The 23,479-nt window shown below is 36.3% G+C and overlaps 1 protein-coding gene across 1 annotated transcript; it reads left to right on the top strand.

The window, feature by feature from the left end:
* On the top strand, positions 1-1,108 carry STZ (salt tolerance zinc finger). Its single transcript, XM_088985768.1, has one exon. The coding sequence runs from the start codon at positions 211-213 to the stop codon at positions 922-924; it is 714 nt and encodes a 237-aa protein (XP_088841894.1). The 5' UTR covers positions 1-210; the 3' UTR covers positions 925-1,108.
* The last annotated feature ends 22,371 nt before the right edge of the window (positions 1,109-23,479 follow it).

Here is a 23,479-nt window from a genome sequence, read left to right as displayed (position 1 = left end):
TTCTTCTCATCACTCTACACGCAACTTCCATTTCCACTCCATAAAAGGAACCCCCTCAATTCCAACCTCCTCAGTCCTCACTCTTCAATCAATTCCTCTTCTTCCTCCTCCTCCTCCTCCTCAGCTAAACAGCAGCTCTCCCTCTGCTCTTTGCCGTTTTCTGCGCTGTCTTCTCTCTATATCTCCTACATCAGATTACAGAATTATCAGATGGCTCTAGAGGCTCTGAATTCTCCTAGGACGGCCGCTCCTTCGCTCCATTATGACGACATGGACCTCCACTGTCTTGAGCCATGGGCCAAGCGGAAGCGCTCCAAGCGTCCTCGTCTCGAAAATCCACCCACGGAGGAAGAGTACCTCGCCCTCTGCCTCATCATGCTCGCTCGTGGCGGAGCTACCTCTGGTGATGGACACCACAACCCCTCCCCATCCCCTCCTCCCCCACCCCCTGCCTTGAAACTCAATTATAGGTGTACCGTCTGCAACAAGGCTTTTTCTTCCTACCAAGCCCTTGGAGGGCACAAGGCCAGCCACCGCAAGCTCTCTGGCAACGACGACCAGTCAACCTCGTCCACCACCACCACCACCTCTACCGTCAATCCAGGTGGAAAGATCCACGAGTGTTCTATTTGCCACAAGTCTTTTCCCACTGGACAAGCCTTGGGTGGACACAAGCGCTGTCACTACGATGGTGGAAACACCAACGTCACCGCTACGTTATCGTCGGATGGTGCTGCTTCGAGCCACAGTCTCCGCGACTTCGACTTAAACATGCCGGCTTTACCTGAATCCTTACCGGGTTTCGGCGTGGCCGCTGGAGGGAAATCCGAGATTCATGTGGACGAAGAAGTAGACAGTCCTCTGCCGATGAAGAAGCCACGTCTCTTGATTCCAGCCGAAGACACTTCTTCTTCACGGGATTAGTAGAGATGGATTTTCCGGATGAGCGGAGCAACTTCTGTTAAGGGCTTCTATTGTATTTTTGTTTGAATTAATATTTTTGATAGTTTAAAATATTATTGTTTCTGTACAGAGAATCTTTCATTCTTTGTAAACTACATGGTTTGAACTCTGAATGGTTAATATTGGTTTTTTTGAATTTTTAAAATTACGTTTATGTAATTAGCTTTTCTTCCATCTGAGAGGGTGAGGAAGAGGAATGCACCGACTCACTTGGTCCGGTCTCAATTACAATTTCGAGTTAGGCGTCTATCCTGACTGTACTTTGAACCTAAAAACTTTGATCAGTTAATCCGTTATTTTCCTTTTTTTTTTAAATCTTTAATTTGTATATAATTTTGTTCGTAAGGAATGTGAATGTCCTATCATCTTAATTGGTGTTACATCCGGCCGCGTGAGGAAAGGCAGAGCGGCTAAAAGTCTGGTGAGTGATGGATGGGCCTCCCACTCTCCCAGACCCGTCCAGGGCAGTGGCCCCTTGCACATGTTTAGTGAATGACAGATCTAACTGTATGTGCCCAATGCTCATTTTAGCTTCTATCTATCTTTAACGGTGGTAGATTATTAGCAAAAAATAAATAAATAAATAAATAAATGGTGGTAGATGTGGCCAAGAGATGTCTGGTTATTCAATATTCATTGCACTGGAGTGGATAAGAACGAGCAAGGTTTTCTATCAACGGGCTGTGGAACCAACGATAAGGTGGTACGCCAGTATCTAAATGTGGGATCTATAAATTTATTATTAGCGTAGAATCTCATTATTGATTCCACAGCTAAAGCATTTAGTTAATCGTAGTAGAATAAAACCAACAAAAACCTGGTAATTGGTATATTGGAATTCTGCGTATTTGCTTTTCAAAGGCTCTTTCTCCTTTTATGAAAAAAATTGAAATGTCGTATTGGGTTTTCATTTGTTCTGTAGCTGGTTGGTCCATGCATGTAATGTTTATCTAATTATCTATATCAACGTTTTGATTAAAATATTAAAATTTAAGTTCATTAAAACAAATGTGAAGTGACTGTTTCTTGCAGAAAATTGTCTGAACTACTCTTGATTAAAGATAAATAGATAATTAAAATTGTAAAACATGACTTGCACTGTACAAATTGGAATGAATGAAATAGGAAGAGAGGAATAAAAATTAAAAAGCAAGTGTCGTGGACGTGTGGGAGACGAATTTGAAGTTTTGTTAATTTCTCTTTCTTTGTTGGGGGAACCTAAACGGGGCCAAGTATATACGTAAGCTGTCCAGTAATATTAATAGGGTGGGGGGTATTATGGTCATACAAAGGAAAGTATTGAGAAAGCACCGATGCAAGCGCAACTGCGCAAGGAATACAGGACGATTGAAATAGAAATACAGTGGGTGAATGGCTGGAAAAGTCCAGAGTCCAGACTCCACACGACTGGGCCGGCCTGGTTAATGGAATAATGGTTAAATATTGGCAATCTCTCTCATTCTAGACACCTAATTTGAAGAAATAATTAAAAACCCACCACACCACTCGGATGGATGGATGAACCACTTGAAAAGTCATAAGCGGTTTTGAGAACATAATTATTTGCAACGACAGGGTTTAAGTGATTAAGTCGTCATAACAATTAACCAATGCAATCATGATTAGTAAGGGCCATGGATATTTTATGATGGGTGGATCCTACATCCTACGGTCCTACCAATGGCAGCGAGTCAGTGACTACTAAATTACTAATGCTGTAAGGGAGTGGTCCTGCGCTGCAGTCTGGCAGTCCCACACCACCGAGTCCAACTCAGAAATGATTAGATAATTAGGGAGGTCGGCAGTTGGAGGTTTCTAGCGGTTGCTGCTGGTTTCACTTTTGATACAGATAGAGGGGAGGATGTGTACCACATATATATCCTCAAACCAACCATTATGCAGTATACATGTATCATCCATATTTATCAGTTGGCCCTCACATTATTCATATTGTTATTGTCCTTTACTCATATTTTGGTTTATGTGGACCATGGGTCACGATAATCACCGTTTTTGTAGCGATGCAATTTTGGGTCTTCTGCTTTTGCAATTACCTCCTACTCCCCATCCATATTGGGAATAAAATTGCCCTCATACTAACTAGTCTGGAGTCCCCCATGGGTGATGGGTGAAGAAGGGTCAGCACCCGATATCCCTGGGCCTGACGAATGACCAGGGGAGTTCGGATCTCCTGCCCACAAAAGTTCTGTACATTCTACCCACAGCCACATATAAGGAATATCTCATTCTCTTAAGGGGGATTTCTTGTTTCTTTTACTTCCAAGTTCCATCCATGCACGCGCAGCGCATCCCAAAATTTCATTTTCTTTTTGAACTTTAACATATTTTTAAACCAATATATTAACCCAATTTCATAAGTAATTGATTTGGTAGGGCACAACAAATAGATTAATTATTAGATTATTCTTCAATTAATATATTTGTTTATTTATTTTTTAAAAGTAACAATCCTTTGGGTTATGATTGATTTGGCCAAGAATGTCATGTGGCAGTTTCAGCAGCCATTTTTTATCTCTAGCCACGTTGGCACCACGTATGATAGATAATTATGGTCAGAGTGTCTTGCACAGATGAGGAAATTAACTTCATTGGGGAATTGGGGAAGATGAGACATTCTGAAGATCTCGGCAGACAACCTCGGAAGCCTCATCCTCTTAGAACACGGACGTGTAATTATAAATAAGTAATCTCCACTCAAGATAAAGTGACTTTTTGGGACTAGGAATACTTTTGCACCATCTCTTCTGCTCGGACCAACCACTCAACTCTCTACTTGACTGACTTGAACGTTAGAGTGCCTATCCGGGGAATAATTCTTCGGGCCTCTGATTTCCCCTCTTGATTGCAGATCATAGAGCACGGCTTCATCCTTTTACCTCGACTCTGTTCAGTTGATAGGATAATCTGACTACGACCTAATTCGTAACACCTCAAATCGAAAAACAACATCTAATAGTTGATTTGGTGCAATGAATGATATAACGGGCTTTTAAAAAAAAAGGTAACCACTTCGAAGATTGAAACTATATATATTGTTGATCCGGACAGTGAAAAAACTGCTACCTTCGATGGTTGAACCATTTGATTCAGGAGGTGATTAAAATTTAATTTAAAAGAAAAATATATAAAAAGACATTTACACCCATTCGATGGTTTTCCCTAATTTGTCGAGTCTTTCTTTCTCAATACTCAAGAGAGAAGACTCTCAAAGTCTCAATTCTGAATGTTTTGGACGGACTCAAGGGGCAATCAAGGGATTTGGCAATTGGCGTGGCAAAGGAAACCATCAACGACCAGATGCACAGTAAGTATGTTGAATGAGCATTTGAGAAATATTATGTCAACTATCAAAAGTGGATTTTAACCTTTTTTTTTTTCGAGGTAGATTGGGGGTATTTTAAGAGAGGTGTCAAAAAATTTTCTAAGGACTTATTCAACGGGCTTACAATATTGTGCCCATTTGATCCAGGCTGAGACCATCAACTCTCAACCTACCTTTGAAAAAGATTAATACCACCGACTTTTGATAATTGTCAAAATATTTATCAAATATTTGCTTAACCATTTATTGCAGGGAACAAGGGTTTGGGCTTGCAATCAATGGTGACCAAATCCCTCTTTCTATTTATTTTTTGCACAAGTAATTGCCATTTGTAGAACTGGTCATCCGTGGCTTGGGCTTGGGCTTGGACTTGGAGAGGCAACCAAATCCTTTTTTTTTTCTTTTTCTCTTATTCTCTTTGTGTCAGCGACCAACTTCCCATAGTGGTGACCATTGACCTAAGGGCTGGGCTTGCAGCAGCAACCAAATCCCTCATTCTCTTAGTAGGTGGTTGGCATCGTGCTGGGAACATCACACCATTTTCTAAGAAAAATGGTGCTAGGCATGTGGAATTGTAAGCACCATTTTCATATTTTTTGTTTGGAACTAATGCTGTCATATAAGCAATTTTTTTTTTTGGAGAAAACAACACTGGTTTTGTTTGGTACCAATGTTGACAACAACACTGTCAACATTGATCTTATTATCCGACGTCCAAGATGATGCTACATTGATGCCACATCATTACATCGTTGGCAGCAACACTGTTTTCCCAGAAAATATCAAATATGGCATTGCTCTAGACTAGGGGTGAGCATTATTTGGTTAAAATCGAAAAGCCAAACTGAAAATTTTGGTTTTAATTTATTCGATTTAGTCTTTTTGATTTTTGATTAAATCGATTTGATTGATTCAATTTTTGGTTTCAATTTTTAGAATTAAAAATTCACTAAACCAAATTAACCGAACTTTCTATTATTATATGTAATATATAATATATAATATGTAAGATATAGTATATAATATATAAAAGCGAATGTCAAGATATTTTTATTTTTGAGTGAATTTTTAAAACGTTGCATATAATAACTCTAATTCTCTAAAATCGTATAAAAAGAAATCTATCTATATATAAGAATATAATAAAAAAAGCACATAAGATAGGCTGCGGAATTAAAGTCATTTGACAAGGTTGATGCTCTCCCGTTGGGGCCCACTCGATGTTGGCAGATGAAAGCTCTCACTATGTAACAAGGGCGGGTTATGACTTATGGGGGCCCCACCCGCAGCTTCGGGTCATATAACCCCAAACCCAAGACACGCCCATATGCAAGATTTATATGTAGTGGAAGATATGGGTACACAAGAATGAATAAAGCTGGAGTCATAGTCTTAAATCTTAATAAACGCAACGCAATCGACAATTCAAGAAGTAGTTTTCTTTCTTTCAATTACTATATCCTTCTAATTTAATAAAGAAAGTGGATACTGATAACTTTCGGGTAGCGAGGCAATTTGGTAGATCATAGGGTGTGGGTTGAGCTATCACCCACCCAAAATGAACCCATCAATCCATCGGCCTAAATGTGACCCACCCACATCCACTTTAGCCCAAAATAACTCAATCCAGTAATCCGCATGCACCAACCCACTAGCAGCAGAGGAAGAGACGAGAGAACATTCATATCAACGTTCATCCACCCACTAAACTTGACCAATTAAAGTGGTTAGCAATCAACCATAGAAAACCAATTGAGTAAAGGAGGAGTGGGTTGAATCAGAAATCGGGAGCCCTAGTCACGCCTCCTAAGTCCTAGCCTCCCTCCTAGGGACTTAGGGAGGAGGCGTGGGGTTGAATGGATGCCTCAGGCCCAACTCGTAACAGTGGTAGCTCAAGCTGGAGCCAAAAGTAGTCACGGTCACGACAAGTAATGCACTGGCTTTTAGAGCGAGACTAGAGGCAGAAGATGCGATTTGTTGGAAGATACATGCATGTCAAAGGTGGAGGTGGGTGTGATTGAAGCCATCCCCCATCGGCTTGTGTTTGCTTACCAAGAAGCTTCCGTTCTTTAAGGTCAGTATAAAGACCAAGGAGAGGGTCAGTCGTCGGGAGTCGGTTCTGTCTTGGTGGATTGTAAGGAAAACAAATTTTAATTTTCGAACGCGGATTACGGACCTGGTCATCATCTTTCTTTTTTTTTTTTCTCTTTAAAAAAATTCTTAATTTCTTAAGTGGTAAAATATAGTGTGCTGTGCTGGATTTAGTTGCCAGCTCCGAATGAGCTGTTGTCTTGTGTACACAGCATATTATTAATTCGTAACTCAGGCAGCACAGCAGGCACTCAAAAACGAGTTTCTTAGCACTTAAACCATTCCATTAGCCTTCAATGAGCATCATCAAATCAACGTTGAATAAAAGCTCGCTTTTGAGTTTTGGGATGCATGTAAAGCAGCAACAAATTGTTTCAACCTTGAAGCATTTTGTTGGCTTTTGAAAACAAAATAATCTCAAGCCATAGCCCATAGGGAATTTGTGCTTTTTATTAGGCCTTTAAAACACAAAACCTAGCTGCAGCTAATTCAAATGCAAATTCCCCCCACCGCACAAAATCTTTAAATAAAAAGCTAAGGTCTAATGCCAATTTAACCTTCTTCCTTGCCAAAAGGAAAAAGGGTTTTATTTATTTAATCTTTTTCCTTTTGTGATTACAAATGGGGCTACTGGTGACTGGTGAGCTTGGATTGGGCTCAACCCGGCCCAATTTGCACCCTTAGCTGGTTGTTACATCCCGATTCCCGAGGGGGCTACGCTACTTCCTAACAACACTGCTGTGCTAATTATACATAATCGGTCAGTCATACCCATATATAACCCCCCATGTAAGTGTACTGAGCATTGATTTGTGCTGCTGCACTGTATGCTAATGGGCTAATGTTGTACTCGGGAGAAATGCCCTTGTGGGGTTTTTTTTTGAATGTCCGGACCTAATACTAAAATGCCTTGTGCATGAGTGAGTCGTTTGGATTTTATTATTGCCAAAATTGTGCTTTTGCCTCCGTTTGAAAGGAGTACAACTGCAAAGGTTTATATTTTGTATGTATTTGTACTCCTTCCGAACTGAGCTTTTTATTACAGATGAATATCGAAACTCATCCTCCAAACGTGTCACCCTAAAATTTGGGTTAAATTACAGGTTGACACATAATCTAAAGTTTGATTTATTCTTTTATAAGCTTTCAGTGAACATAAATTGTTGGATGATATCTGAATGCGACTAATGAGATTAATCTATGGAGGATTACTTGGTTATCGATCTCCCAAGATAAAAAAAAAAAAAAAAAAAAAAAAGTAATACCAGCCCCTTTCACTTTCTTTTGACTTGTCAAAGTAGATGTTTTAGTGAACAATTTACATGCTAGTAAACCAGGACTAACCAGGACCAAACCTAAATATAAGGCCGGAGACTGGATTCGACTCATTGTCAAGACCGATCCTTTCAATCCAGGTCCAGCCTGAACTGAAATTTGATATATTTGGATTGACCCATTCCAGGTTGGGCTAAAGTGGCCAAATGACCTCAAGCACGCCTATTAGGCTCAACATATGTATGCATGTATGTTTAAAACCAGGTTAGGCTTGGGCTAAATAAGGGCTAGGCCCGGGCTCAGTAAAAAATAGGAAAGCCCAGGGTTTTGTGCCCATGCAGGGGGCTTAGGTTTAGTCTCAGGTTGGGCCCGCCCACCCAAATTGCACCCCCTAATTTAAACCTCTTTAATTCATCTATCTGAACCGAAACCAAGATGATGTAATTAGGCTAATAATCATTAGTCGGCTGAGTAGAAAAGAAAAGCAAATAAAAACAAAAATTATTTAGGCTCCATTTGTTTGCAGTGAGAAGGAAATTAACAGAAAATTCTGCTCTATTTTATGCTTTAAGATTTTTTATTTTGTTTTTCTTTTCTGTTTATGAGGAATAAAGTAATAAGTAAAAAGATGTGATCCCCACTTCATAAGAGTATTTTGAGATGCTTGGTCCCAATCCAGCCCACACACCAGGTTTGATATTATATGTCTGGGCCTGGGTCTGGACCAGACCAAGTTGGGCTTTCATTGGCCATATAACTTGATAAAATTATTTAAGAGAATTAAAAAATTAGAAAATTATATGAAAATTTTATTATATATATACATATGCTATACTATATTATATTATATTATATTATATTATATTATATTATGTTATGTTATAGGGAAGAATTTAAAGAAAAACTTAAGTGCGAGAAAAACAGCTTCTTATTGAAATTGTTAGAAAGGAGACAAGTAGAGTATAACCAACTCCATATGCTTAAATTCAGTCTCAATTTAGAAAGAGTACAAATACAAATATATAGAGTATAAAGACATACAAAATAATACAAAATACATGATTTTGCACTCTACATATTTTTATTTATGTTCATTCCAAACTATGCCTCAACTATCTTAAACTCGGTATCATTTTTGCAATCATCTATTACCTACCCAAGACTGGTAATCAGACTATGAACATAATCTCCATGGAAGTTACATTTAATGTACCTCCCATCTATTCCAATTTTCAAACATAATCTCATGGTTTTCAAAACCAGACCGGATCAGACAGTTAGACCGGAAAAACTGGTAATCGATCAGGCCCTTGGGTCCAATTACATTAAAAACCGAAAATCTTAAAAAAACGTTGAAAAAGTAAAAAAACCACCAACTCGGGCGGTCAGACCGCTAAACTGTTTGACCCGGATAGCGGTTTACGGGTTCTCTTTTTTATTTTCAATGATTTAAATAAAATAAAATGAACAAAAAATAAAATTCCTTAATATCCCCATCCCAAATCAATTAATCGAATGAAGGGTTAGAACCCCATTTTCGTTCTTCCCTCCTCCCTCACACCCAACCGACCACCTGCGACGGCCAACACCTTCGGCATTTGATGGCGATACACACCGATCGGCGGAGATTAACGGCGACCGGTGATGACAAGCTTGCAGCGGCGACCAACGTATTTTGCGATTTGTAGCACTTCCAGGCTTTGCGGCAGGCGAGTTTGCAGTGGCGGCCATCCCTCACACCCAACCGACCACCTGCGGCGGCCAGCACCTCTGGCGTTCGACGGCGACACACACCGACCGACCGCGACGACTGGCGATGGTGAGTTTGCAGCAGTGGCTAGTGTTTTTTGTGATTTTCATCACTTCTGGGCTTTGCGGGTTGCAGTAGGCGAGTTTGCAGCGACGACCATCCCTCACACCCAACTGACCACCTACGACGGCCAGCACTTTCGGTGTTCGACGATGACACATATCGATCGATCGCGATTAACGGCGACCGGTGATGTCTAGCGTTTTTTGCAATTTGCAACACTTCTAGGTAAAATCTATTGTAATTTTTTGATCAATTAGGTAAAATTAATGTGTATTGAAGTCTTTTACAGATCAATCTTGGCAATCTAACATTCTAGAGTGAATGCTCATATTTCTTCCCTTTAATTTTGGTGCCAGGGGAATCTATCTCTTTTGAATCTTGATTTTAGGTCAAGGATTTTTGCATTTTAGGACTTAACATTCTAGAGTTTTTTTTTGTATTTTTTTAATTTTTTGTTTTTTTTGAATTTCTTTTGATTTTTTGTGTAATTTTTAGATTTTTTTTGTATTTTATTTTTATATTTTTATGTATTTTGTACTATATTATTTTTTATTTAGATAATTTTATTTTCTGTATTTTTGTGTTTTTTATTTAATTTTATACTTTTTTTATTATTTATAAATATTTTTTATTTTTAATTTATTCATGACATCACGGGTTGAACTATTCGACCAGAACAGTTGAACCATTTAATCGGAAACCAGTCCCCTAATCGGTTCTATTTCTGGCTCATTTTTGTAAACCATGCATAATCTCATCCCATCCATTAACAATTTACTGATTAATTACAGTATTTGAGCAAATGCCTAATGGTGGTAATGATTTAGAGAAATAGAATTACCTGAATGCAATAAAATACACGGGGCTCACAATCATTTAAACTCTCACTATGGGCCCATGTATTTTATCATTAGCGTGGAGCATTTTTATTGGTTCCACAACCCATTATGTACCCAAAGCGTTCAACTAACTCCGTATTATGGTTTAGATGAAATTACTTAAAAATATCCCTTTTACAAATACTTTGCCCTTTAATCCTGGCATTCCAATATTTCTTTAATTACAAGTTGTATTTTGAAACTAGTATGTTATATGATCTAGTTTTAAATGCGTGACATCACCAAAATTCCAATCCATTGAAACTCAACTTCTTAACTAGGTGCTCTCGGTGCTCTCAGAGATGTAGGTGCTCACTGAGGTAGGTTAGCCTCGGTGAGTAGTTATTCTCCCATCGTTGAATCTTTCCCAGTAAAATGAATTAGGAAGAAACCGAAACCATGGAAAAATCACTTGAGGAAAAAGATAAAGATATTAGAGTGGAGGAAAAAATGAAGACGTTGTAGAAGTAAACCATTAGCAATCGGAAATTTTGATGTAGAAGAGAATGGGGAGAAGGTTTGGTATAGATTCTAGTAGAACATTTGCCAATGTTTTGCTTTTGATGTGGCCTAATTGGACATGGAGAAATGAATTGTAACTTGGCGACAAATGATCAGGCTATGGAAGAATTGTCGAATTTAATGGCTTTTCAAAACATTGATCAGGAAGGGGGTCGACTGTGTTTTGGCTTGGAATTAAGAGCAGAGATGGAGAAAGATGAGTTCAAGTTTATTAATAAACGGAAGAGAGACTCAATGATGGATGGAGGAACTAGAGGAGGTTCGAATGCAAGTGTAGAAGGGAAGCATCTAGTGTTAGAAACTAACCAAGCAAATGTGGAGAAGACTGACATAGTGGTAACTGGAAGGTATGCAAATGAATCTCCTATGCATGTTATCGAATAGACAACTTACCAAACTTTGTGGAGATGTGCAGGAGAAGACTCTTTTAGGAAATGCCAAGTCTAAATGTTGGAATTGGATGCTTCTTCCTACTAGGGGTTATCCAATTGATAATTTCTCTAGAGAAATCACACCAGCGACTAGAGAGAGAAGGGGAAGAATATAGCCTATAGGGCACGGAGTTGATAGTAGTAGGGGTGGAAGCTCAAGAACAATATGTATGATGGCATGGTCAAATCAGACAACAAACAATCTAGTGCTGAATGAGATAGAATGGATATGAAGTGTTGAGGTGGCAAAATTTGGAAGAGGTGAAAGGATGGGGGAGACATGTGTGAAACAGGTTGAGAATTAGCTTTTGAAAAAAGACTTTCGAAATGAGAAGAAATTATGACAGATTTAGATTTCATTAGAGAAATTGCACCAGCGATTGGAGAGAGAAGGAGAAGAATATAGGGCACAGAGTTGATAGCAATAGGGGTGGAAGCTCAAGAACAATAGGTATGATGACAGAGAAATCAGACAACAAACAATCTGCTGCCGAATCAGATAGAATGGATAAGAAGTGCTGAAGTGGAAAAATTTGGAAGATGTGAAAGGATGGGGGAGATGTATGAAACAGGTTAAGCATTAGCTTTTGAAAAAAAAACTTTTGAAATGAGAAGAAAATTTGATAGATTTAGATTTGGTGGTTGAAGCCTACTATCGTAGAGTGCAAAGGAAGATGGATTGGTTATCCGGGAACTGGAAGACCCAAATGAGGAAAATCTCGAGTGGGTATATGGAGTAGTAAAAAGATCCAAGCCAAACTTGAGAGATGATGATAAATGGGTTAACTTAGATAAGATGGACCAAACTGAAAAAGAAAATCTATTTGTAGAGGAAGAGTTTTATATTGATGAGCTACTAGCAGAAAATGTGGAGGGTATCGAATTTCCAATAGAAGGGACTGAAATTGAGAATTTCTAGTGCGGACATGGTAATGGAAGGAGTGGCTCCAACAGGTTGAAACACCCCAATAGGCCAATAGGCAGAAGCGGTAAGTTACATTTTCTCTTCATTTAGTTATTTGATTTCTTTTAATATGAAAATTGATTTACCATTGTCTCTGATCAATGCCTTGAATTATGGTCTATTAAAATCACAAAATAAGCATCGGAGCTAGAAAAAAGGAAAAGAAAAACTATGCCTTTAGAAAAATTGAAGAAAGGAAAATCCTTGGTTTTTATCATAATGAGGATTGATGATTTTTGAAATTGTTAGAAAAATGACTATTTTAAAAAGAGAAAGAGAAAGAAAAATGGGGGAATCAATGGGAAAGAGAGTAAAAGAGAAAGGGAAACATTCAAAAAATAGAAAAGAGGTAGGATTGACCTCAAATAAAAAAAATGGAAAGGTAAGAGAATCAAAAGGCAAGGTTCAACAGTTTCTACTAAATATGTATTTCAATAAAAATTGTAATAAGTGGGTTTATGGTCCTATTTCGGAACAAGCCCCGAAGGGGATGAAGCTTTTAAAGGGGATGAAGCTTTTAAGTTGGAATTGTCAGGGTCTTGGTCCACCTTGACAATTCAAAATCTAAAACACTCTCAATAAAGAAGAGGTTGATGTTGTTTTCCTCATGGAAACAAAAGAAGCATTGTTAAATTATAGGAAGAAACACAAGTTTCATAGGGAGTGGGAAAGTTGGGGTGTGGATGCAACAAAGTTGAGTGGCGGATTGGCTTTGCTTTGGAGGAAGGATGTGGAAATAAAAGTGTTGTATGTTGATAGAAACTTCATTTGTGTAGTTTTCACTAGTGAGAACTGCAAACAATGGTTCTATACTTTTGTGTATGGTGAACCTAAGAGGGTAAAAAGGCGATCTTTCTTGAACAAGTGGAGTGCTCTATAAAGTTTAGTCAAAGGGCATTGGGTTTGTGTTGGGGAGATAAATATTATCTTTCATAGTTCAAAAAAGGAAAAGGGAAGATTGTATAGTGAAGCAACCCTAAAATAGTATAGGGTCTTTTTAGAAAACTATGAACTACAAGAAATTCCAAGTTTTGAGCCATTATTCACTTGAGTAAACAAAAGAGAAAGGGGGAGAGTTGATTAGGGTTAAGTTGGATAGAGCTGACTGTGATGGATAGTGGTTGGACTGCTTTAAAAATGTTCAAGCAAGGGTTTTAATCTCTCTTGGGTCTGATCACCTTCCCATTATCTTCAATACTGATTTTAGAAGAAGAGGCAAAAGAAGAACCTTTCAATTTGAGGAAATGTGGATTGACCATGAGGATTTTGTAAATTTCTTAGGAAACACCTGGGATCATGTAGGATTTGATCAAGTAAAGTTGGGGAAAATATAGAAACCTTATGCAAGCATTAAAATCTTGAAATAAATAAGTTTTTGGTAATATTAAAAAAAGAATATCAAATCTGAAAAGTAAGCTTGGTGAGGACTATAGTAAAAAGAATCCTAATTATGAAAAAGAGAATTAGGACCCTTGAAGCAGAGTTAAAAGTATGACTCATAAGAGAAGAAATGATGTATTTAAAAAAAATCAAGGGTAAATTGGTTCAAATATGGGGACAAAAATACAAAATACTTTCATGCAGTTATGAAAGGAAAGAGGGCTAGGAACAAGATTACAAGTTTAAAAATTACATAAAGGGGTGGGTGGATTCAGATGAGAAAATAACCGTAGTATTAGAGAATCATTTCAGAGAAGTGTACCAAACTTCTCATCCAAACATCACATCAAATATCATAAGAAGTTTGAAAACAATTTTAACTGAAGAGGATAGGAGTTACCTTGAGAAGGAAATTACAAAGGAGGAGATTAGATATGCTCTATTCCAAATGACTCTTAAAAGGTCTCCAGGGCCAGATGGGTATTTAAATTTATTTATCAAAAGTTTTGGACTGTTGTTGGAAATGATGTGGTCAGGGCTATGAAACAGTTTTTCATCACTGGCAAGATGTTGAGGGAATTTAATGAATCCTATATAGCTTTAATTCCAAAAGTAAAAAAATCTAGAGGTTGCTTTCCAGTTTAGACCTATAAGTTGACATAACACCATCTACTAGGACTGGTCACGGGTCGGGTTGGTTTGGTTTTACATGTTTTTGTCAACTGAACTGACTAGCTCGAGTTGACTTATAAGCCAATTGGAACTGACCGAAGTTAATAAAAAACCAAATAAAATTTAAATGTGCCTAAGGTCGATTTAATTGGTTTGAAACTGAATTGTCATTCTTGTCTTTTTAAACCCAAGTTAAAAAATCTTTTTTCAATTTTCACATGTAGCGATTATGCAATTGTCAGCCTTTGTCAGCCTTTATTACTTGTAAATTATTGTTTAACATATTTTCTGGCATCGACAATAAATATATTGTCAACTCTCATTCCTGTAAACTCACTTATTTTATCAAGAATATAAATAAATGACACTTATTTTATTAAGAATATAAATAAATGATACTTATTTTATTAAGAATAGAATTGAATGACAGGTTGGTGTTAGCTTTCGTCAGCTTTTTACTTTTTTAAGGATTCACTTTTTATGGGAAATGTGAAAAGCATGGAGAAGAGAGAAGGGCTAACAATTATAATTGTACATGATAGTTAGGTTGATTCGGTTTTTATTGGTTTATACACTATCAAACTGAAACTGACCTGACCTCTCGGGTTTTTATAATTGAGGAACTGAAACTAACCGACACTATTTGAAAGTCGACCAATTTGGGTCGAGTTGGGTCGGATTAGTTGGGTTGGTCAGTTTAATCAGTTTCATAAACAACCCTACCATCTACAATGTAATTGCAAAAGTCCTAGTCAATAGAGTTAAACATTTTCTTGAAAATTTAATTAGTGAAAACCAGAGCGGTTTCACCCTTGGCATATGCATTCAAGACAACATTCTAGTATCTTATGAAATTATTGATTTCATGAAAAATTAAAGGGAAAGACTCTATGGATGGTCCTAAAGCTAGACATGAGTTAAAGTTTATGATAGGGTTAAATGGGGCTTTATAAAAAGGGTGTTACAAAAATTGGGGTTTGGTGACAAATGGACCAATTGGGTAATGCAATGTGTCATAATTGAAATGGTTGCCCTAGTTAGAATTTCCAACTCGAGAGGGGGTTGAGGCAAGGAGGCCCCCTTCCCCCTATCTATTTTTTTCTGTTCAAAAGCTCTCTCAACAAAATTGATAAAGTTGGTGAACCAGAAAAAGATATCTGGCTTGAAAATAACAAAATTCCCAATTGTCTTTCATTCATTTTTTTTGTAGATGGCAATTATATTTTACCAAAACGGATCCTCTTGAGGGGCAAAACCTTGCAGACACTCTCAAACTTTATGAAGGGGCCTCTGGACAATAGGTAAACTTCTCAAAGATTGAGATTTTCTTTAGTAGTAACTTTCATTCAAAGCTTCAAAGACTAATAGCTAAGTTGTTTAAAATGAAATTAGTTAAAGTCCCCTCAATTTATTTAGGTTACCCCCAAACATTGGTAGATCCAAAAAAAAATCCCTTTTTACTTTCTTAATAGAAAGAGTAGAGAAGCTACTTTCCTAGTGGCAATGCCTCTTATTGTCACAAGCAAGGAAAGAAATAAAAACTAACCTTTGGTTTAAAATCATCAAAGCTAGATATCTGAGAGGAAAAAACTAATTATCCTCAAACTTTTCAAAGAAATGGTCATGGGGCTGACAAAGTATGTTAGTTACAAGCGAGACCCTAAAAAAAGGAGCACATTGGACAATCAACTCAGGAAATATGGTCCAAATTTAGGAAGATCCCTAGCTTTCTAAACTCCAAAATTTTAGGATAATGGGTTCAAGACAAAATACTCTAGCTCTAAAATGGGTTAGAGACCTCTAGATATATCGAATGGGAAAGATAATGGGATTGCAAATTGATTGAAAATACATTCTAGGAACCCTATAGAAGCAATATCCTCAATACAAATCTGGCAAGTGGACCATGGGGTGATCAAGTAAGATGGTCTTTCAACTCAATTGGAAAATACACAGTAAATTCGGGTTATTTTGTGGCTAACTTTCTAAATGATGAAAGGACAATAAGCCATAATAATAACATGAACAGTCAAGGCCTAAATAAAGCTCAATGGAAAGAGATTTGGAAAGCAAAAATTGATAAAAAATTTAGAGTTTTATTTGGAAATGCTGCACTAACGCCTTAGCAGTCAAGGAAAATTTATACAAAAAATTAGTTATGGAGGACTCTTGCCCATTATGCAATGGGGAAACAGAATCCTTCATGCACTATTTGTTCTTAGGTGGACATGGACAATTGACATGGTTTGGCAACATTCTAAACTTCAGGAAAAACTAGGGTACAAACCCAATAAATTTCACCCAATGGCTAACTAATTGAATTGAAAAATGTAGCAAGGAAAGGGAGAGGAAAAATTTACTTTTGGATTTCTCTTTCTTCTCTCGTGGAACATCTGGAACTCTAGAAATAAATTGGTTTTTGAAAATATTGATCCAAATCCAAATGTGTGCCTAATTGTGACTAACAAGATGTGGAAGGAGAGACTAAAGATTTCCCAAAAAAAATGGCAAGGTTATTCCCAAGGACTTAAGGTAACCCTCTATCTTTTTGGAATGCTCCTGATCAAAACTAGTTAAAGTTGAATGTAGATGGAAGTTTTTTGTGCCTAGGAAAGTTAGGTTTTGGTGCATTACTGAGAAATTCTCAAGGTCTAGTGATTGCAACTTCTTTTGGGAAGACTACAAGATCATCACCCATTCAATCTAAAGCTCTAGCTGTTTTGAATGGTCTTAAGCTATTGGAAGGAAGGGAGCAGGTGCACACTGTTGTGGAATCGGATTGCCTTGCACTTATTAAAGTAATCACCGAAAGACCTATTGATTTGGCAGGAGATAGCATGATTTTTTGTAGGGATATCGTGGAAGCTGGAAAAAGGTTTTTCTTTGTTAGTTTTAACTTTGTTAAAATACTTTGTAATAGTGTGGCCCACGAGTTGTCCAAGAAGAGTCTAAAAGAGTCTGGGTTTTGTGTTGCAGTTGCCCATGATGGCTTCAGGAGTTGGCAAACTGAGACTCTAGTTAGACCTCTTGTAAATGGTTGTAACTGTTTTATTTAGTAATACATTGCTTATTTGGCCAAAAAAACAATTTGTGACATCAAATTTATTAAAAGAATGAAGGGAGGTCATCCATTGTAGATGAATTTGAAAAAAAAAACAAGTGAGAGAATTTTTAATTCCAAAAAAGGTTTGGGATGTTTTTTTTGTAATTTATTCATTTAATTTAATTTATGTAATATTAAATGGAACTCAGATCTGCTACCAACAAATTCTCCCAAACTGTCCCAACCATGGTTTTTAAAACTGACCCAGAGACTGAACCGGTCAGGGGTTCGGTTACCGGGTCGAATGGTCCGACCGTTCGATTGGAACAATCGTCCCATTCTGACAAAAAAAAAAGGTCAAAACCGTTCAAACGGTTAACCGCTAGGGTCGGCGGTTTGCTGACCAAAATCAACAGTTTTTAGAGAAAATATGGTTTTGGGGAAAAATGGAACCAGTCCCAGTTTTTTCGGTCTAACCGTTCGGTCCAGTCCATACTCTATTAAATGATGATGAATTTATTTATTAAGTTTTCATTTTTTATTAAAATAAAATGAATTGTCAGGTTACCATTAATGCAAGTGCAACTGATATCCTAATGTCACTATGTCATTGGTCTAATGTAAGAGTCCGTTTGAGAGGGCTTCAGCTTTGATTGGGTTGCATTAATTGAGCCACTATGAAGAAGCCACTAAGGATCCGTTTACAAGGGCTTCTGCATTGGTTGTGCCTAAGCCATTTTGGAGTTTGGAGAAGATTGGAAAGTTGATTTCTCGGCTTATGTAAGCCTATTTTTTATTTGGGAAATTTTCATAAAGTACCCCTATGGTTTAGGAAATTGACAAACTCTACCTTTACTGTTGACATATTGTCTTAAAGTACCCCAAGTTTTCTGATATTTGATGTTGTCATTAAATAGTATCAGAAAAATAAAATGTCAAATGGCTTTTTTGAAATCAGAACGCTGATTTCAAGTTTGGGTGCAACTGCTCAACCCATTCCCATTTCCAATGGCTTTTTTTACTCACCAGACGACTGTAGCACTAGATCTAAATGATCTAAAGGGTTTAGATCTATTGGGATTCAAACGATTAAAAGGAAAAAAAGAGGGAAAAGAGAGACAAACAGAAATTTGTGAACAATTATGAAGCAGGGAAACCTATATAAGATTTGTAAGGTTATGTTTGGTTTGAAGGAAAAGGTAGGGAAAGGAAGGGAAAGACGGGGAAACCTAAACAATGTTTGTAAAGGTTTTCCTACCTTTCCCTGCATTTTCCTTCAAACCAAATATAGCCTAAATGTTTCCCTTTCTTGCCTTTCCCTACTTTTTCCTTCAAACCAAACAGCTAAGGGTAGAGCTAGTTGATTGTCAAAAAACTTACAGGTACTTTAAGGCAATATATAGTATGTGTTTGATTCTGTTTATGTTTATTGAATAAACATAAATCTGATTGGAACTAAAAAGCATAACAATAACCACTTAGGCCTTTAAGATTTTTCATGAAATATTAACTTTTAGACTTTTCACGTGAGACCCATCCCACCCTGCACAGCCATAAACCGCTGCTTAAAATCCATCCCAAAGTCCCAATCGACAACTCTCGGGCTCAACCATATCCATAGTTGTGCCGAAGCTTAACCTTTCATTCTTTGGTCCATTTACACGTGGGCCCATTTATTCGTTCTGAAAACTTTCCTTTGAGGCCTAGGGCCCGCCCATTAGCATCTTCTAGAAACCCCAAGTGTAAAATCAACTTGGGTTTTCTTCTTCTTCATTTTGCATTTATTTATTTTTTAATTATTTTGTTTTCCATTCTTCTTTACAGACCCATTGGATTTGGAAGCAATTGCAGCGGAAGGCTCGTGGAAAAGTTGGTATTCCATCCATTTATTGTGCACTACTACTGGTCTAGTCAGAGAGATGTAGTCTCATTCCGCGTTTTCTTCATTCCAAACCTCTCCACCGAGGACTGTGCTGCTTCTGTCACGATTCTACAATCATTCCATCAAATTTGATTGTATCTCATGGTCATCTCTCACGTCACAGTTTGGATGTCTCCTTCCTTACGGGCACTACAATCATTCCATGAAATTTACCGGCCGGCCTGCAGTGCTGGTCAAGTCCAATGGGCTTTTTCTTTTCTTCCACCTATCAATCCAATGGGCCTTTTAGGGCTGCCTGAGTAAGGACGGGTTTGGTATTTGGTAATTGATGGGTCAAGATAGGGGGATACTGTTTCCGTGACCTGGCTGAGATAGTCAGCTGAATATTTTTATTATTTAGACCAAACTATATAACTCTGTCAATTATATTATAAAGTGATTTTCTCTTCTTCCATTCCTCCTTCTCTCTTCTTTTCCTTCTCCCTTATCCCTTCCTACCCCTTCCATGTAGCTACGTGGCAGCCCTTTCTTCTTCACTAGAGTTCAATTCATCTCTCTCTCTCTTTCTCTCTCTCTCTCTCTCTCTCTCTCTCTCTCTCTCTCATGTTACCAATCACTTAGCCAACCAGCTTAGCCTCCTCCTAAAATTTCTCCTAAACAATCTCTCCCATCTAAAATTCATCCTAAAACACCTCTTAATTTATATTATAAACCATATAAAAACCAAAAACATGGTTAAATTAATTAAATTAATTTGGGTAGTTAAATTAATATGAGAAATATTTTTATATTTTCAATAATTACTGGTATTATTGAATATTATTTAACAAATAACAACACCTAAACTATAATTTTAATTACTAAGAATTACTTTCTGAAAATCACTGATTTCGGTAATTTAATTTCAGAGTTTTTTGAAAATTAATTATTTAAATCAATAATTACTAAATAATTCATAATTAATTAAAATATTAATAAATACAAATTTAGTAATAAAAAATTATCAGTATTTTTTAGCAATAAGTAGTTATTGATATTTTCAGTAATTTTGATCAATTTATTAATATTTAATGATATTATCAACTAATAATTACAAAATTTCAGTAATTTTTAGTGGAAAGTTAATTCCAATAAATGTAAATTTGTTTTTATATTTTCAGTAATTTTGATATTTACTATAATTTTTGAGCAATAACTAGTGAAAGTTAAATTATAAAACTTCCAATTTTTCAAAAAAATAATTTGAAAATTTTAATAATTTCCATAAGTATTGGATACTATATTTATAATTACCATAGTTAATGGAACTATATTTATGGGTTTGGGGGTGTTATGGTTTTAGGGGATGATCCCTAGGGTAGGAATGGCAATAAGTAGGTTTGAGGTGGGGATCATAGTTCCCATCCCGACCTTGAGTTTTAAATGAATCCCCGTCAAAAATTTTTGCCTGCACCCCCAATCCTCAATGGAGAGAGGTTCCCCATTGGGGACTAAATGTCTGAATTTTTTAATAAAAGTTTGTTTTTAGAAAGGTATTTATTTAAAATAACAAAAAAATTAAAATGCAAATAATAGTTTAATATAATCTATATACACATATTTAATATATATAATTGGGGTTGGGGCAGGGTGTGGACTTCACCCCCTTGTCCCCAATTAGGTATTCCTATTAATTCCATCCCCACCTTGTCCTCCCTAAGGCAATCTCCATCCCCATCCTCGCTTGATCGGGGAGTCCGGGTACTTAGTAGTGAGGGAGAAAATTGCCATTCCTACCCTCGAGTTGTGTAGCTCCATAGAACAATAAGTTTTAAGTCCAATTCCAGGCATTGCATGGGGCCCGCTAGTAAGTGATTAGGTCCCACATCAGCAACCCTCTCCTTCTCCCATTACCCCTTCTCTCTTCTCTCCTTAAACCTCTCTCCTTTCTCCTTTACCCCATCCTTGCTCTCTCATTCATTCTCTCTCTTTCCTCCCTTTTCTCAATCTAGACCTCCTATTAAGCCACATGGCAAGGCTCTATCTACCACAAACCCAAATCATGATAAAGTGGAAAACTTTCTCCTTAAATCTCTCTCTCTCTCTCTCTCTCTCTCTCTCTCTCTCATTTATCATTCCCAACTACCTCCTTAACCCACATCATTATCCTCTCCTTAGAGGTGTAAATTGGGTTGTGCTACCCATGGCCCGACACAACCCATACATAGCCGTGCCAGGCTTGGCGTTTCAGGCCTGTGGGCTGGGCCGACACGACCCATACATACATATATATATATAATATTTATATATTATATATAATATGTATTTGTATATAATATGCATATAATATAATATATTATATAAATTAATATATTAATAAAAGAAACAATTGTTTTCAATTTTATCATACTATTTTATTTGATTATTGTATATATAAACAATTGTATACATCAAAATTCATATAAAATAAAAATTCTAAGATTTTTTTTCTATTTTTTAAATAAATAGCTTTGGCCCGATCCACGGCCCAATCAGACCTAAGTTTGGCCCACGGACCAACCCCTACCCGTGGCATGGCACAAGCCCGCGTGGGCTTAGGCCATGGGTTGTGCCAGGAGGGAGGCATGGCTCGCGGGTTTGCCCAGCCGACCTGTTTTACACCTTTACCTCTCCTTGCTCCTTACAAATATCTAACATCAATCTTCAAAGGCAATCTTCTTATGATAACTATTCCATTTTCTAAGAACGAATGCATAGTGGGAATTCAGTTACCTTCTTTAAAAGGCATGCTAGATCTGGAATATTTGGTTTTTAATGAATAGATAGGAATTCTATCGATAACTCAATTAATTATATTTTAATTTTGGTTGAACATAAAATCATCTAATTAAATTATAAAATCAGTTTATTTAATTAAAATTTCCACTACAAAACTAATATTAAAAAATCACTTGCTTCTTGATAAAATTAATAAAAAAGGATAAAATAATACAAGTTAGTAATTTTTTTAGTTTTAATGTTTATTTTCAATAAATTGTAACCACAGGATAATTAAAATGAAAAAATAATAAAAAATTATAATTAAGTACAAAAAATACTAAATATAAAAACAAAAATGAATAATTATAATAAAATTAATAAAATTTGTTTCTCTTAATAAACATTAAAGAAAATAATTTCAAATTAAGTAGCCTTACAAAATATAATTAATAAAAAGTAAAAAATAAAATTAATGGAATAACCTTGAGAATCAATAAACTTTAATTAAATTAAATTAATTAAGGTTAATTAATTAGTTATTAGTTTCTTAATTACATTAATTAACTTAAGAAGTTTAGTTCACTTAGAAAATGATTATATAATTAAAAAGATTAACTAAATAATAAGATAATTATATAATTAGTTAACTAAAAATAACTTAATTACTAAAGGTTATTTAATTAGTTAACCAATTAATTAATAACATAATAAATTAGTTAACTAATTATGTTAATATTGTAATAAGAAATATAGATAAGAATAATATAAACTACTAAAAATTATTTTACTATATTTTTATTAAGAATGTTTTATTTAAAAATAAAGTTAATAAAAATTAATACACATTTATTAATAAAACAACAGAAAATTAAGAAAATTATTAATTAATAGAATGATCCTGAAAAATTGTTAATAGAATTTAAAAATTAACAAAATCATTAGTCTTAAACTTAATTATTATTAATTTAAAATCCCCTAATCCACTAAATAAAAATTTAGTAAAAGTCAAAACAATTTAATAAAAAAATATAAAAACTAAAGTCCCTTTTGGTTTGTGGGAATAGGGGTCTAGAATTGGAATAAGAATAGCCCATTCTGATTTCAATTGTTTGGTTTGGTGGAATTAGAATCCCATTCTCGTTCGTACTGGAATGGCATTCTCCCATTTGAGTGAATGTCCAATCCTTGCTCCTCCCTTGGGAATGAAATCCTATTCCTGTTGATTCTAATTTCGATTCCCATTCTTGTCTGAACCAAACATACTATGGGGATGAACCATTCCGATTCCGATTTTGACTGCAAACCAAATGGACCCTAATAAAATTAGGAATGTCACAAGTGCTATTTCTTGAGGTGCAACTTGGGTGAGTTGGGTTGGGTTAAGTGCCAACCCAAGCCCAACCCTAAGTCTCAAACTTCGAGCTTAGGCTTGGCCCAACTCAAGGTTAAGATTGAGTATACCAACCCATGATTAACTTGAGAT

The sequence above is a fragment of the Nelumbo lutea genome, chromosome 1, assembly GCF_056320005.1.
Source record: "Nelumbo lutea isolate HS-2025 chromosome 1, American lotus-T2T, whole genome shotgun sequence".
Lineage (NCBI taxonomy): Eukaryota > Viridiplantae > Streptophyta > Magnoliopsida > Proteales > Nelumbonaceae > Nelumbo > Nelumbo lutea.
The sequence above is the reverse complement of the archived record's forward strand: the minus strand, read 5'-3'. Positions and strand labels throughout refer to the sequence as shown.

What these genes read in the sequence shown, in the direction of transcription:
- STZ (XM_088985768.1), top strand. Translation starts at nt 211, where the DNA reads ATGGCTCTAGAGGCTCTGAATTCTCCTAGGACGGCCGCTCCTTCGCTC.